Raw genomic sequence first — 15,365 nt, forward strand, 5'->3', positions numbered from 1 at the left:
AAAAAATAATGTTTTTAGCTATTAGCTATTTTTATCTGTTATTGCCAACACTGTTCGGCTGAGTGATTGTTATCGTTATTGATGCATCTCGTTATAAGTTATAGGGGGCCGATATTGTTAAAAATTGGAAATAAATAAATACATCCTAATGGACCCACCACCGCCAACTAAGCCTCCCCGTGGAGTCAAGTATGGCAAGGATGAGGTAAACATTTTGGAATTCTTATTTCCATATATTGTTGTTGTCTTTAGCCAAACCCAGGCAAAGGGAAAATGATGACGACACTCCTTGTTGTTGTTGTCATCACTCCCACTTTTTAAAATATCATCTAATCTAGACTTTGTTTCGAATTATGCTTGTAGTCCGCAGGCTGTGGCTTCCTGGTCAACGTTATCAAGTCCCTGGGATTTAGTGAGACCACCGAGGAGCGTCAGAAGGAAAAGCTGAAAATCGAACAAGAATTCAAGCGCTCGGACTTGCGTCTCAATGAATTGGTGTCCCGACATGATCAACAGTTGACGCAGGTTCTGCCTCTTTTTAGTCAGGTGGCCATTGAGATCACAGCCAGTCGTGAGCGAATACATGCGGTTAAAGAAAATCTGGGTGCCTGCAAGAGATTGCTTCAGTGCCGAAGAGACGAACTGAAGAAAATGTGGACAGATGCAGTGCAGCACAAATATGTGCTGGAGATGCTGGAACAAATGTAAGTTTAATTCCTCTTATTACTGACAATTTGATACAACTTTTTATTGGATTACAGCCAGGAGTTGCGAAAAGTGCCTCAACGCGTAGTCAGCTACACGGCTAAGCGACAGTATTTGCATGCAAGCAAGGCTCTCACCGATGCCCTGAACACACTCAATGGACCATTGCAAGGAGTTGAAGGGTTGGCCGATTTGCGAACTGATTTGCAAACACGTCGCCAGCAGCTCTATCATCGTCTGCACGAAGAGCTGGTGACCCAAATCTACAAAAATTCCGCAAACGAAGCCCTTTTCGCCTTTCAGCGCTCCAATTCCAGCCGTTTGAATTCTAGTTTCACCCGGGGAATAGGAGTGCGACGTTCAACAGATCGTATTGAAGCTAATGCCAGGGTACGCAAGGCTCTGGCCGAAATGGCCCAGGGCTTTGATCTGGAAAACGCTGAGATAATTGAAGACGCAGATCTAATAGATCCCGAACTGAGCATGAGTTACTTTATCGCCATTATTGTGGAATGTTTTGGAATGCTGCACAAAGTGCCCGATTCACTGGAAACGCTGCGTGTACAAATCCAAACCGAACTCTTGAATGTGGTGCGTAATACCACACAACAATTGTCGGCAGTTGTTGCCGTCGAAGGGTCAGCCAATGCTGCTGTAAATGGCAGCTCCAATCCTTTGCTTATGCTGCTAGAGATTATATTTAAGCAATTTAAGGCAATTGCCAAGACGCATTCGTTGGTCTTGAAGAACTACTTGGCAGTCGGTCAAAAGTATGCAGTTGTAGGACCTCAACCCTATGATTTGACAGACTTTTGGGCCCAGGCACAATCTGTGGTAAGTAAAGTACATTAAAGACTGAAAATTTTAAATCAAAATTAAACCTTTGCTCTTGCAGTTGCAACTTTTGTTGACCGACTACTTGGACATTCAGAATGCATCATCGGATGAGAGCAGTTCCACTGGGTTTGCTGAGCCAACTAGCAACATTAATTCTTATTTCCTAAGGCGAAAGGCTGCAAAGTGAGTAATCCAACAGAAAGTAATAGAAATTTGATTTTTCACTTCAGTCATTTCATTTCTCAGCACTAAAAGATCAATGTTCAAATTCGACAAATCGTCACATATAGCCGGCTCAGGGGGCAAGGAACATAGACGCAATGCATCGGATGTTTCGATAGATGACAACATGGGGTCACAACTGGATGGCAGTGGGAAGGGATCGACCAGTGGAATTTTACCACACGAAAGAAAACAGCAACGAGAGAAACTATTGATATGCACACCCGATCAAAATGTAATAACCAAAGTTTACTTGCCACTAATGGGCTACATACAGGAAATAGAGAGTTTTATGAAATGCAAGCCAGGGTAAGGGATCGCTTTCTTTGCACTTTAAATTCTCACATTAACTTTTTGTTTTTCCGTAGGCAACCCTGTAGCCTGCATGATTTTGTGGATAACTATATCAAGGAGACATTCCTGTCCAAAGGACACAATCGCAATTTGCAATTGACCATTGAGTCCTTGTCAAAGAATCAAGACGCTTGGCGCACGATTATAAGTCCGGAGGAGATGAAAGCTCTCAATTTAAATAGGCCCTTGTTGCAGTCAACTGTGATGGTGGAGCGTCGTCTGGTCGAGACGAAAAATTTGATACAAGACTTGCCCTGTTATTCCGAAGAGTTGCTTAAGATGGTCTGTGCCCTGCTAAAGGAGTATCGAGAAAACTGTCAGGCGGCTTACCGAGGCATTGTGCAACCAGATTCTGAAGATAAGCGTATCTACAGTGTAGCCTGGCTAAAGGATGAGGACATTAGTCGATTCCTTAAGTAAGACAAAATCTATATGATAGAATACATTACTTAATATTAATTCTTTTTAGATCGCTGCCTAACTGGACGGATCTGAAGATCTCAAGCCAGCGAACTCGGCAAACTCGCAAGCTTCAACGCGGTAGCTTTGAGCCTTCCGAGGAAGAGAGCCCATTGCAGGTGCAACAACGTAATATCCGCGAAGCAGAAATGCTGACCAGCAATTTGGGCGAAGGAGGCATTACTCAACGAGAGATTCTGGACGACATTGGAGTGCTTAAAGAGCTGGCAATCCTACAGGAGAGCATGGAATGGTTTTCCGCCCGTGTCTCCGAGTTTGCCAATGAGCTGCGACGTCCACTTGTGAATGGCCTTAACGCCATATCCGCAGAGTGCACTGCCAACATTGCCATCAAAGATGGCACTATTAAGGTCATGACAAATCTGGCCTTGGAATTCGATGAACTGGCCAATACCTGTCTCCTTGTTTTGCACCTGGAGGTTCGTGTGCAGTGCTTCCACTATTTGCGTTCCAAGTCGAGTGCAAGGAATAATAGCTACGTGGGCTCCAAGGATGACATTTTAGAGCCAGATCGTCAGGTTCAGGTGCTGACCAAGCGTTTATCCGAAATGGATGAAGCGTTTAGTGCGACCCTGCATCCGCGCAAGACAAGGGTGAGCACACCCTTTTAATCTGATTAATTCACAGTGGACTGAAATATTTCTTCTTTTTTTTTGCAGTACGTCTTTGAGGGACTTGCTCATCTTGCTTCCCGTATTCTCATACAGGCATCCAATTACCTGGAGCACATTGATCAAATCACTGTGCAACGGATGTGCAGAAATTCGATTGCGTTGCAACAGACCCTAAGCAACATAACCGCCTCCAGAGAGGTTGCATTGGATCAAGCCAAACACTTTTACGAATTGCTATGCATGGAGCCTGATGTAAGTCCAATTCTAAATTTATTTCTTAAAAACATTAGCTTATGAAATGTACATGTTTGTGTTCCGCAGGAAATCCTCAATGCATTGCTGGAGCGGGGAACACAGTTCTCAGAGATGCAGTTGCTCAACGCTCTCCAATTGTCGTGCAGGGCTTGCGGCATTACCGACGCCAATTTACTGGCTTCCTATCAGCAAAAGCTTTCGGATATTCTGGGTGCTAAGCCATCCAAGGGTATTGTTGTATAACAGTGTAAAGTTTATTTAAAAAATAATTATACCACACACTCGCATACACTCTTATCAATTATTGTTTATGGCGTGTATGTGTAAGTGCAAATTATACAAAAATGCAATAATTGTTTATTTTAACTATTCAAAATAGAATTGTTCTAAAAATATTCAAATGTGGTGTCAATCGAAAAGCAAAACGGAAAAACATTTGCTGCTGCGCCTTGTTGCAAAGTTTTTGGTGGAGAATCATTTTTATCGCAAGACACCGCTGTCCATAGCCAAATTATAGCATATTTTTTTAATTCTTTTCTTTTTGAAAAGTCAAACTTTGAGAAAGTATTTTCATTGCATGCGATCGTTATTAATATGGGGAAAATCACGTTCCGGATTTTAAGGCAAGAAGCACGGTTGTTTCAGCCCCTGTTCATCTCTACAGCTTTTGCCAGATATGCTTTGGATTTTTTGATTTATTGGGATAGCTTATTTCGATTTCAGCCGTATTTAAGAATGTTGTCGATAACTGGTTCTGATTCCGGATAAGTCCAATATTTGGAAACGGGGAATCACCATAACTAGCCAACAGAAAACATTAAAATAATCTAATCAGTGAACGATACATCCCCATACAAAGAAAGAAATTTAAACTTTCTGTTTCAATTCATACAGCCAATTGGCCTTGGTAAGACGATCACACCAAACTAAAATGAACAGATTTTACCAAGTAAAATTGGACGGTACCACATGGGATCTCAGAGACAGATATCAGAAACTTCAATTTATAGGATCCGGAACCTTTGGCCAAGTTGCGAAGGCGTCTGTGGGACAAACCAATTGTGAAGTGGCCATTAAAAAGATATCCCAAGCATTCGAGTCCAAACGATATGCCAAGTTAGCGTTCCGCGAACTATCCGTGCTAATGCACGTGAATCATCCGAATTTGATAAGCCTATTGGATGTATTCTTATCTCCCAACACGACCGAGATTTACCTGGTGACCCATTTAATGGAGGCTGATCTGCATAAAGTCATACAAACACAAAATCTCACAGAGGAGCATGTTAAGTCATTTTTGAGCCAGATGCTTAATGGATTGACTTACCTTCACGCCCGTGGCATAATTCATCGAGATTTGAAACCATCCAATATTGCCATCAATGGAAATTGTGACTTGAGAATTTTGGACTTTGGCTTGGCTCGGGCCGTAAGCTCAGATATGACTGGCTATGTTGTGACACGTTGGTATCGTGCTCCAGAAGTAATCTTCTCATGGCGCGAATACGACCAAGCCGTAGATGTGTGGTCAGTGGGATGCATCCTGGCGGAATTGATTACCAGTCAAGTTCTATTTCGGGGCAAAAGTACATTCAACCAATTGACTGTAATTTTCAATCTAGTGGGCACACCATCAGCAGCTCTAATAAACAAAATATCAAATGACACCACAAGTAGATGTCTCTCACAAGAACCCCATCGAGATGGTCAAGACTTCAACGTTGTGTTTAGAAATGCTAGCCCATGGGCTATTGATTTGCTGAAGAGGATGCTGCAGCTTGATCCCGAGGAACGTATTAGTTCCTTAGAGGCATTAAAGCACCCTTATCTTAAGGATTATTCCACACCCATGGAAGAGGACAATCATCCGATTTATGATCAATGTTTTGAGACTTCAAATTTTTCGTTACAGGATTGGAGAAGAATCATTATGGAAAATATCGCCCAATTTTCATCTCCTGATATTGAATCAAATATTAAGACAAAATAATTTTTAATCTCTTAAATTAGCATTCGAAATCGCCAAAAAAAGGGAATTTCGTTTTTAAATAATGAAATACTTAAATAAAAAACAACGTAATGTTTTAATATGTATTTAGATGGTTGCACTTTCTGCATTAATTATTTATTTACTAATCGTTTTCAATTGATTAAAAATTCCTATTGCATAAAAGCGCTTTGAACTAACAATTGGAAAAATAACAAATTACATAAGATCAGAGGTTTCTTTTTTTTTTTTGTTATAATAATAAGTATTATGTTAAAAAGAACTTATGGGATTTATACAACAAAATTTCACTATTTACAATGCTTACACAATAATTATATCAATTTATTATTAAAGATATTTCTATAGTTATAAAATTTTATGCGTATTTTCATTATTTATATAACATATTTGTTTGTTTTTGTTCTATTTTTCAGCCATGTGCTTGGTTTATCTACTATGACTAGTTGATGCGTTCTCTTTGTTCTATTTTAATTGATTTATTTTTTACTTGTTCTTGTTCGGCACAATCTGGGAATTAGTGTTTTTTGAGATTTGAGTTTGTTTTTTTTTTTTTTTAATTTCGTTTAGAAAACATGGCCTTGCAGTTTAGTTGACCTCAATCCTGGACGGAACCTAAACAATACACAAAGACTATTTAATAGCAAGCTAAACAAACAATTTCAAAATGAGCAAAGACACGAAATGAATTGAGGATATTGTGAATTGTTTGTTGATATTTGTGACTAGATAGGGTTTTGTATATATACATACATATACATATATATATATATATATATATATGTATGTATATATTAATATGGTAACTGGTTGATCTTTGGAATTGTACAACTTTTGCGTTGATTGCGATTAGTTTGATTTCGATTAATTTCTTATTTTTTTTTTTTTTTTGTATACGAGTACGAAATATTTCAGAGTTCATTATAAACAGTATTTAATGACTATAACTACTACATATACTAACTAATAGCTCTCTACAAGTAAGCTAATTAAAGGCTAAAGTTTAAACAAAGTCCGTTCGTTTTTATCTTGGCGTTATTACCTCGTTGCCAGTGTCATGTTTAGGCATAGCTCGTGATCTCTTAGATCACCCCAGCCGCCATTGCCCTTACGTAGCTTTGATTTCTTAATCAAACTGGGCACGGTTAAAGTGAGTGAGCGGGGGAAAAGTTGATGTGAATTACGGGCTATGCGTAAGACATGCTGAACCTTGGAGATAACCTGATTGGATTCGCAATTCTTGTTCTTATGATGAACCCCACTGGAAAGAATTAAATCTCTGATTAAGTGGAAAGTAAAATGTGTTTGAAGGCACACTTACCATTCACCTATGTGAAAAACACGAGGTCCTTTGACAATCATGGCATGAAGTTTGCGTTTCAAACACTGCTGGGATACATGCTGCAACGACCAATCCCAGTTATAATCATCGTATGTGCAAAAATGACGAGCGCATTTCCGTATGCCCATCCAGGTGGTGCGATTGAAGGCAAAGCCCATGTTGTGTTTGCTGCTTATCCAAGGCATCACTTCCACCTGTGGCAGAAATTAAGAGTGGGATAGTAATATTGATAGCAATTGAATAAATCGTGTGTATAGTATTGAGAAAAGGAGTTTAACAAATTGTTATCGATTGTTAGTATAGTTTGAGGAATAGTCATGCGAATTTCATTGTTCTCTTTTGCTTTTCTGTTAATAATGATGGGTCCTCATTAGGCTAATGATAACAAATTGGGTTTTTTTTCGATCATTTGCATAATTGATTTTTCGATTTGAATAAAACACGAACGAGTAATGAAAATGATTTACATACATATACATATAGTGGAGCAAGCAAAATGGGTGACGCACTCAAATACCTTGCCATAATCATTGAGAATGCCTTCCCTATCAATCTTCATCACCTTTACACGGGCATGCAACTGGTTTTTGGAGGGGCAAAATGGGATACAACACAGATTTACCCACATAAGACAAAAAGATTAAATAGCAAAAACAAATTTCAAACATAATTTGTGTTTAATGTTCAAAACGAAACCAAAGAAATGAAGTAAAGCATGCTAGATTGCCAAAGCGAATTGAAAATGTTCTAGTATCATGCAGAGAAAGTGGCTATCAAAAACAACTACAAACGAAAATCGATCAAGATGAATTCACATTGGAGTAGAAATTGCCCAACAGAACATGCAAACACCTCTCGGAGATGCCATTAATGGCTTTGCAGTTTCTATTCCATAGTGAAGACATTGGCAAGTGCATATTAACTATGTAGAATTGAGTTTGACTGATTTCGACGGTGCACTACCTTCTGATAGACGGAATACAATGATGGCAGGACATGATAGTTCCATGTTTGTGCACCATTTTTATTATTATTATTATTTAGATTGTTATTGATATTATTATTATTATTATTATTGCTATTCTCATTATTGGTGTCAGATGGGGCAGTGGCGGTGACAGTGTTGATGTGGTTCGATCTCTTGCTATTTTTGTGGCCGCCAGCATGGTCAGTGACATCAACAGTGTCGCCCACATAGACTTTTACATTTTTTAATGATGTCGTTGATGACGATGATTGCGCAGATGATGTGGATTGCATTGAATTTCTATTGTTATAATTGTTGTTATTATTATTATTGTTATTATTATTATTGTTCCTATTGAATCCTAATAGACTGTTTGTTGAGATCAGCGAGGAAGCATAGGATTTCTTGTTAGTCTGCATGATGATAGTTTATACATATATATATAGAAGTAGAGAGATTTTTTAATATATATAAATATATAAATGTAACATATATTTGCAAAAAAAAAAAAAAGAATATATATTGAGAAATACGTTTTGTGTTTAAAAAGAAACAAATTTGAACAAAAAGTAAGTAAAAGCCCTATGCAAATACATATACTAGACATAGAAAATGCAACCGTTAATAAACTAACAAAATTCATTTTTGATTTATAGCAGCACAAATATTGAATTGTTAATAATGCAATTTGTAACCAAAACACAATTTGTTGTTGTTGGAATGGCTACAAACATGGAGGAAAGTCTACCTTTCGGTTGCATTCCCTTTTGGTGACAAATAAATGTAAATTTTCCTATCGTTAAACGAGGATAATAAGTATTGGGAAGATGTAAAATAATCCATTGAGAATGTGTGTGTATGTGTTCGTGTGTGTGCCTCTTGTGGTTTATGGTATGAATTGTGTCTTGAATTCAAATGTTTATATATTGTATGGATTGTTTTTTGTTTTGTTGTTGCTAGTAATAACAATTGCACTGGCAGAAGCTTTAAGTTGTTTGTTACAATTCAAATAGAAATTATATATGAAAACCGAGTGAAACAGAAAAGAAAAATTGAAAACTATAAAATATTTCCAATGATTTTTTGGTCGATGCAATTTCTGTTTCGTGTCTCACCTTGCTGTGATAGGTGTAATAGTTAAATGTCTTCAGATAGGTTCCCAGCGAAAGGACATTGCATTGGGGGCACAAGTCTTTGGTGCGTTGTTGCATCATGGCCAGTATATAAAGAAAATCCTCGGCCACATAGTGATCCTCTTCTAGGAACAAAACCAGACCTGCAACACACACAAGTTGAGTGATGGAATCAAGAAAGGAGTTGTAATATATTCCATTTATACCAGTGTGGAAACGTGTGACTTCCAGCTCATTGAATACACGATTCGCTTTCCACCACCAATGATGTTTGGTCTGAGTAAATTTGGCCTCACGATAATGGCCATAGAGATCCGGATAAAGCGCATTATTACAATTTGTGATTAAAGCTCTGTAAATGGTAAATTATTATATAGAAATATTGTCATTCTAATAGTTAAAGGACTTCAAATACGCACTGATCCTTTTTTATATTCCTGGGACAATCGTTGGGATCGAGTCCAGGGTACTCATGGGGATGGGTTTGTATGGAATATGGATAGAAGATTTGCAGCACTTTACAAAAGTCAATTTGCTGCACCAAATCATTGATGTCATCGTCGTAATAGTCATGTGAGAAGACAAGGAGCACCTTGGATATATCACGGGCCTGGGCCAGACTCACAATTAAATGACGCAAATACGTGATTCTCGTGTGCACCTGAATAAACATCAAAATTTCAGTTTATTTTCATGTTTTTCTTTCAGTTCAGAGTCTTACCTGGATGACAATTATCACAGAATCGTTTTGCAGCGGTCCGAAGATGTCCTCATTTAGGACCAACTGCATCTCGTTGTAACGGATTATTTGACGTTTTATTTCCGTCATATTTGGCGGATGATAAACATCAAAATTAAGTGTAGTAGCTGTGGCCATAGCACCAGCACTGGTGGAATTCAAAAACATAGCTGCATAGGTAATTAATTTATTAAATGATTGATAAATATTCTTATATATATTCATTCTTACCCCCAACTGCTGTGGCAGCAGCAGTGTGATTACGCGTATGCGGAGTTAAATATTTGTGCAATGGAGCCGGTACCATGGCCAGTATGGCATCTTCTGAGTCATTGGTTACAGCATCACTTAAAACTGTGTCCCGGCTATCCACTGAAAACAGATTTGATATCATTCTTTTTTGAGATAAGCTAAATCCATGTACTTACGGTAGTTAAAATTGTGATACTGCACTAGACCAAAAATGCAGAGAGCAAATATAAAGATGCTGCGCATATAGAAATTATTGCGCTTACGTCCCAAAGCTCCAGTATTGGGCAGTGGCACCAGGATGCGTCCTTTAAAATACCAGAAAATTGTATCCAATTCTTACAACAATTGAAGGTATACTTTAATTAACAAACTCATTTTTTTCTACAAAAATATCAAAAATATAACGAATATTTGCTGTGAACATTTGATTTAATTTTTCGAAATTAATTGAGGTCTAATAACTATATAGAATAAACATTAGTTTTGAAAAGTTTGGCTTTGTGTTACTTCCAAAACGAATCAAGCGATTCGTCGAAAACAAATGGTGGATCGCTTAGGCCGTAGGCCATAAAAATCGCCAAAAAAAGACACTGGCAGTTGTGTTAAATCTGTGTTGTGGATTGTTCAAAAGGAAAAAAAATCCAATATTTTCTAAAATTTTTAAAAGCGAGCTAAAATCTGATTTGCTGATTAATGTCATCGAGTTAACAATATTAAACTCCTTCGAAGAAATAACTTTCTTGTGATATTCGGCTTAAAGAAGTCATTATCTAAGTTCTAGAATTTTATCTGGTGCACATTTATATTCAAATTTAAGTCACATAGCCTTTTCGTTTTTCCTGTGAGGAAAGTAACGAGGAGCTATTGTGATTGAGAAAAAACAAAAATTTTTTTATTATTGATAGCACTATGAAGATAAAATAGTCCTTTTATCTTTTTTTTTTAAAGGATATCCACTAGCTATTGCCGGAAATCCGGTTATAGTGATTCCGCTTATGACGTCTGTGCGGTTCTAGCGACAAAAATTCGATGACTTTATACCACCCATTCAAACTTATTCAAATGGACTGGGCTTAAAGAGGTTTTCACAATTCAACGGATATAATGATGTCCGGAAAACAACATGGCAAAAATAATGGCAAAAAATTTAGAAATATATACTCTTATAAAGGATCGGCATTCTTTCTTATAAGCGTAGCAGCGACAAGAAGGTTCTTACGCTCATTATTCTCTCACCTAAGCAATGCCGCTAAGGGAGAATGAGAGAGACTCGAGTTTATTGAATTTTTTATTATGACTAAATAACTATTTTAAAACATATTACGAAGAAGGCAACATTATAATCGGATTCCACTGTTACGATTTCAACAGTTAATCAGTTTTCATAAGAACCAACATTTCAGACAAAAAGGATCTGGAAAATGGTCTTTAAAGGAGGGACAGAAAATCAGCATTAAAACATGCCAAGAAATGCCAGCTCGAGGTATAGGAGATATTTTTATAAAAAAGGTGAGATGTTTACGCATAACTTACCTATTTATAACTAAAATTCTACGGACACATTTCGAGAAAAAATGGGATTGACAATCCTAATCTTATATACAAATTATTAAAGTATTTTATTTAATCCTAAAAGATATAAATCGTAAATCTACAACGACAAGCACTTTATTTTATTTTTTATAGCTATAAAATACCTCTAATTTTCGACATTTTTGTCAGATTTTTAGCATAGTCCTTGTACAAAATGTCCTTCCGCTTTTGCCTCTCTCTCCTTCTCGTTCTCTCCTATTTGAGTAGTTGTTTAATGAGCGAGTGCTTTCATTTCGGCCTCTGGAAATGTATAGAACAGAAATAATCAAAATCAGAGATAGAGATGATATTCATTTCAATTCAATTTAAAGCATATTTAGCTGGGGGGAGGAGAGACGAAGGAACGCTAATCGCAAAAGTAACGTAACGACTACCCATCCCAGATGCCGGGCCGTCATTGCTCATACGACGTGTAGGCACTTGAGTTTATTTAGGCGATTAGCATTGGACTTATACCATAACCAGACGCAAAAGTAGCCGCCAAATACATGCCAAACAGGGCAACTAAAGGGGGGGAATAAACGAAGGCAGCGGAAGAGCCAAAGAAAGACGTGGAAACGGCGGAGGGAAGGGGAGCAGCTGTTGTAAGTGGGCGGCATATAGTTGGACCTTCTACATCGTGTCGTGTCGTTGACAATTGGCATAAAAATAGATTTAAGTTTTTTGCCGAGTCCGCAACAAATATTTTAGTTGTCAAATATTATAGTTTTTCGACCATATTTAAGTAATCCCGTGAATGCAAAGAATATATGTACGTAATCTGAATGCTTTTATTCGAATTGATAGTTGTATTTGTGTTCAGTCTTTGTTTATGCAAATGTATACAAAGAAAACTATTTTATTTTTCAACTAATGTAACTAAAAAACACATTTTATTAACCATTTGATTTTGAAAACATTTGTATATACACATTTACCCACTCAAAAATTATGTGTATACATTTATAAATAGAAGGTTATCAGCAGTCAACTTTTTATTTTTTATAGTTTTATATTTTATACGCTTATTACAATCACAAAAATAGAAACTGAATGGGATAATAAATCATACAAATTTTCAAAATTGTTTCTTTCTCTAGTAATTTTTGAAAATTAATTAATCACAGGGGAATTAGCGATGAATTAATTTTCTCCATTACAATTTAATATTATTGAACAATTTGTAAATAACGCCCTCAATTTAGCAATCAACAATTATATCGGAATTTTTATCAACAAGTAAGTAAATTTCAATAGATTTCGATTAAAATGATCATTAAGCCGGGTTAACTTTGAACAATGTTTAAGTACTCTTTCAAGCATTTGCTCTACCAAGGAAACTGTCTGAAATACAATTTCCACCTAAAAAAATCCTACAAATTGATGCCAAAGTATTCCAGCCTTCATACCTAACCCAGTCCCATACATTTCTAGATAAGAACGTATCATAGTTTATATGGGCATAGCCGTTTTTCACAAAAAGGTTTTATAAACCTTAGAATATAGTAGACAAAAATGGAATCATACACTTTCTAAAATAGTAAGCCACATTGTAATTCATTCATACTGTTAAAAAGTAAACAATATGGTAATCACTTAAACCTTCTTATGACTGTTAAAAAGTAGACATTAATCGCTTACTAATCTAAGTACTTCTGTTAAATAGTATGTAGCTTAGTACAGAATAATAATGTACTTCAATACACATCAAAAGCATACATATATAATTTTGTATTTTTTCATATTCTAGATTCGAAACTAAGTCTCATCGCGTTGTATACAAGACATCTTTCCAAAAACCGAAGAAGTATTCAAAAGGTTTACGAAATATTATGATTTTGGGGGACGTTCAAACCCCCATGGAAATTGTAAGCGTTGCACACATCACAACAAAGTAAATCTACTCTATTTGCGAGTGTATAACAAATAATGTACATGTAGATAACTGATTTTCTATTTTTTTCGTGTACAACGAAAAAAAAACTTCTAAATTAGGAACTTGCTAATTAAAATACAGGTTATTAAATCAATATTCAATAAGAAGAATGAATTAGTACAAATTTATGTATATAGAAACCAGGTTGAAGTAAGCTACAACTTGTCCTTAGGACTTGAATTGGTTATGCATCTCCCACTGTTCCCTTCTACTTTCTAGATAAACAATAAACTTATGTATAAATATAGTCTCAGTTGAATGTTTAATAAAATCGATGAAAGTATCCATCCAAATATGGGAAACTTTTGTCTAATGGTTATTAATGTTTTGACTTTGAATTTGAACTTTATTGCTTGGAGCTAAAGTGCCAAGTAGTCAAGTACATCATATACCTACACTACAGTTCAAATAGTAGGATCAAGTGGTGCTTCAAGTAGTGTGGGGGGCAGTGGGGCTATGGTCTGGCTTTGGTCTGGGGTCGGAAGTGTTTCTGGGGCGCGTCCAAAAGGATGGAGGGGGAACGGAAACAGAGAAAACAGGTATTATTCGGTTTAGTTGTTACGAAATACCAAGCAAAAGTAAAGCAGAAACGAACGACGAAAAGCAAAAGCAAAGTTCGATGTTTTATTTGCATACCCTGTATACACACAGTGGGTGCATCGGGTATGTCTCTCTTAATGGAAGACGAAAAGGATTGTGAAATTAGGGTAACTACCCACTAGCTGGTATTCCACATTGATCATTGATTGGAATGTGCTCACTTAATTGAATGAGAGAGCATTTTTGTCTTTACTGAGGGGTATACGGAGGTCGGTGTCGTCATTTTCAATGCGAAACGGTTTTTTTTTTCTTTCGGCCATTGTGCTAATTAAGGAAATAGTAGTTCCACCCACCTTTGGTTAAATTTGCAATTGTAGCGGCATCATCATCATCATCATCATCATCCGCGTCATCGTCGGTTTACCTCACCCTCACTTCTAGGTCCAATCGATTTTTCAGATTGGCTACGCCAATTCAAAATGCAGCTAAACGATTTTGTTTGCTCTTCAATTGTTCCGGCTGATTTGGAGCCACGACAATTTCAATTTCAACTTGAATTGACAACATTTTTAAGCAATTAACTTTAATTCACAATTGATTTTATTGTTAATTCGTTTTCGTTGTTGTTGTTATTGCCTGCTTTGAGTTTCAGATTTATGCAATTTCGATACACACACATACTGGCAGCTGCTATTGCGGCTGCTGCGGCCACACAAATACAGAGCACACAAATGGGCATCAGAGGATGAGTAGGGGGAGGAGGGCGCGGCGACTACATTTCACTGGGACTGCGACTTATCTAAATTTTTAATTTGATTTCTTTTCATTTCTCGCTTAGTTATGCATTTTCCGTCTCTCTTTCTTTCCGTATTAATTTGTGTATTCACTGGGACCGAAATCTCGTCCGACGTGAAAGTATCTCACAGTACGCGCGCGCCGAGATACTTTGGATAAGCAAACTACAAGTTTATTTGCACTAAAAACTTGTATATTCTTTCCTCAACTAGAATATTTGTCAACAGCGTAGGTGGGAGAAGCGACAAACATTTGTTGTCATCTAGTTTTTAGTTGCTCCAAGTCGAATAAACTTTAGGCGACGAGACGACTACGGCACGGCTGAACGTTAAATGTTTTGAAACGTTGAATTTGCCTAGAAACCAATATACCTCCCTCGCGATACCCTACCGTCGACAACAGTGTTGCCGTGTTTCCCCGAGCAAAATAAGCTGAATTAGCAAAAAACAAGCCGAAATTAGCTAAATCACAGAAAAAATAGCTGAAATCTTGGTAATAAAATCAGCAATTGATGAGATTTTTTTTTTTTTGAGACATAAACTTATTGTTAATTTTTATCCTATTTCTTATTTTATAATTTATTGAAATAACTTGGCTAAAAACCACTTTTCACT

General features: G+C 36.9%; 3 protein-coding genes across 6 annotated transcripts; 2 read left to right on the forward strand and 1 right to left on the reverse strand.

Moving 5' to 3' along the window:
• The first annotated feature begins 63 nt into the window (after positions 1-63).
• Positions 64-3,812, forward strand: Sec8 (Secretory 8). Its single transcript, XM_068296380.1, has 9 exons — positions 64-205; positions 364-704; positions 762-1,539; positions 1,601-1,725; positions 1,789-2,073; positions 2,133-2,534; positions 2,588-3,191; positions 3,258-3,464; positions 3,534-3,812. The coding sequence occupies exons 1-9, from the start codon at positions 149-151 to the stop codon at positions 3,708-3,710; spliced, it is 2,976 nt and encodes a 991-aa protein (XP_068152481.1). The 5' UTR covers positions 64-148; the 3' UTR covers positions 3,711-3,812.
• A 324-nt stretch (positions 3,813-4,136) lies between these two features.
• LOC137582250 (mitogen-activated protein kinase p38a-like) lies at positions 4,137-5,457 on the forward strand. Its single transcript, XM_068296717.1, has one exon. The coding sequence runs from the start codon at positions 4,399-4,401 to the stop codon at positions 5,455-5,457; it is 1,059 nt and encodes a 352-aa protein (XP_068152818.1). The 5' UTR covers positions 4,137-4,398.
• Positions 5,458-5,701: 244 nt separating this feature from the next.
• On the reverse strand, positions 5,702-15,096 carry Mgat2 (alpha-1,6-mannosyl-glycoprotein 2-beta-N-acetylglucosaminyltransferase). Of its 4 annotated transcripts, XM_068296298.1 has the most exons (12): positions 14,310-15,096; positions 11,606-11,741; positions 10,085-10,213; positions 9,888-10,028; positions 9,639-9,826; positions 9,337-9,578; positions 9,124-9,269; positions 8,900-9,060; positions 7,781-8,197; positions 6,797-7,011; positions 6,518-6,736; positions 5,702-6,090 (listed from the first exon to the last, which is right to left on the reverse strand). In XM_068296298.1, the coding sequence occupies exons 2-12, from the start codon at positions 11,619-11,621 to the stop codon at positions 6,042-6,044; spliced, it is 1,923 nt and encodes a 640-aa protein (XP_068152399.1). In that variant the 5' UTR covers positions 11,622-11,741; positions 14,310-15,096; the 3' UTR covers positions 5,702-6,041. The 4 variants fall into 4 exon arrangements, with proteins under 4 accessions (XP_068152399.1, XP_068152400.1, XP_068152402.1 ...); XM_068296299.1 differs by having other exon boundaries at positions 5,702-6,736; positions 14,310-15,094; XM_068296301.1 differs by lacking the exon at positions 7,781-8,197 and having other exon boundaries at positions 14,310-15,086.
• Positions 15,097-15,365: the final 269 nt, after the last annotated feature.

This window comes from Drosophila tropicalis, unplaced genomic scaffold, assembly GCF_018151085.1.
Source record: "Drosophila tropicalis isolate 14030-0801.00 unplaced genomic scaffold, ASM1815108v1 contig_859, whole genome shotgun sequence".
Classification (NCBI taxonomy): Eukaryota; Metazoa; Arthropoda; class Insecta; order Diptera; family Drosophilidae; genus Drosophila; species Drosophila tropicalis.

What these genes read in the sequence shown, in the direction of transcription:
- Sec8 (XM_068296380.1), top strand. Translation starts at nt 149, where the DNA reads ATGGACCCACCACCGCCAACTAAGCCTCCCCGTGGAGTCAAGTATGGC. An exon ending in TCAAGTATGGCAAGGATGAG is followed by an intron (nt 206 to 363) that starts GTAAACATTTTG and finishes TTATGCTTGTAG; the next exon opens with TCCGCAGGCTGTGGCTTCCT. An exon ending in TTTATGAAATGCAAGCCAGG is followed by an intron (nt 2,074 to 2,132) that starts GTAAGGGATCGC and finishes GTTTTTCCGTAG; the next exon opens with GCAACCCTGTAGCCTGCATG.
- LOC137582250 (XM_068296717.1), top strand. Translation starts at nt 4,399, where the DNA reads ATGAACAGATTTTACCAAGTAAAATTGGACGGTACCACATGGGATCTC.
- Mgat2 (XM_068296298.1), bottom strand. An exon ending in GTATCACAATTTTAACTACC is followed by an intron (nt 10,029 to 10,084) that starts GTAAGTACATGG and finishes ATCTGTTTTCAG; the next exon opens with TGGATAGCCGGGACACAGTT. An exon ending in AGGAATATAAAAAAGGATCA is followed by an intron (nt 9,270 to 9,336) that starts GTGCGTATTTGA and finishes TACCATTTACAG; the next exon opens with AGCTTTAATCACAAATTGTA.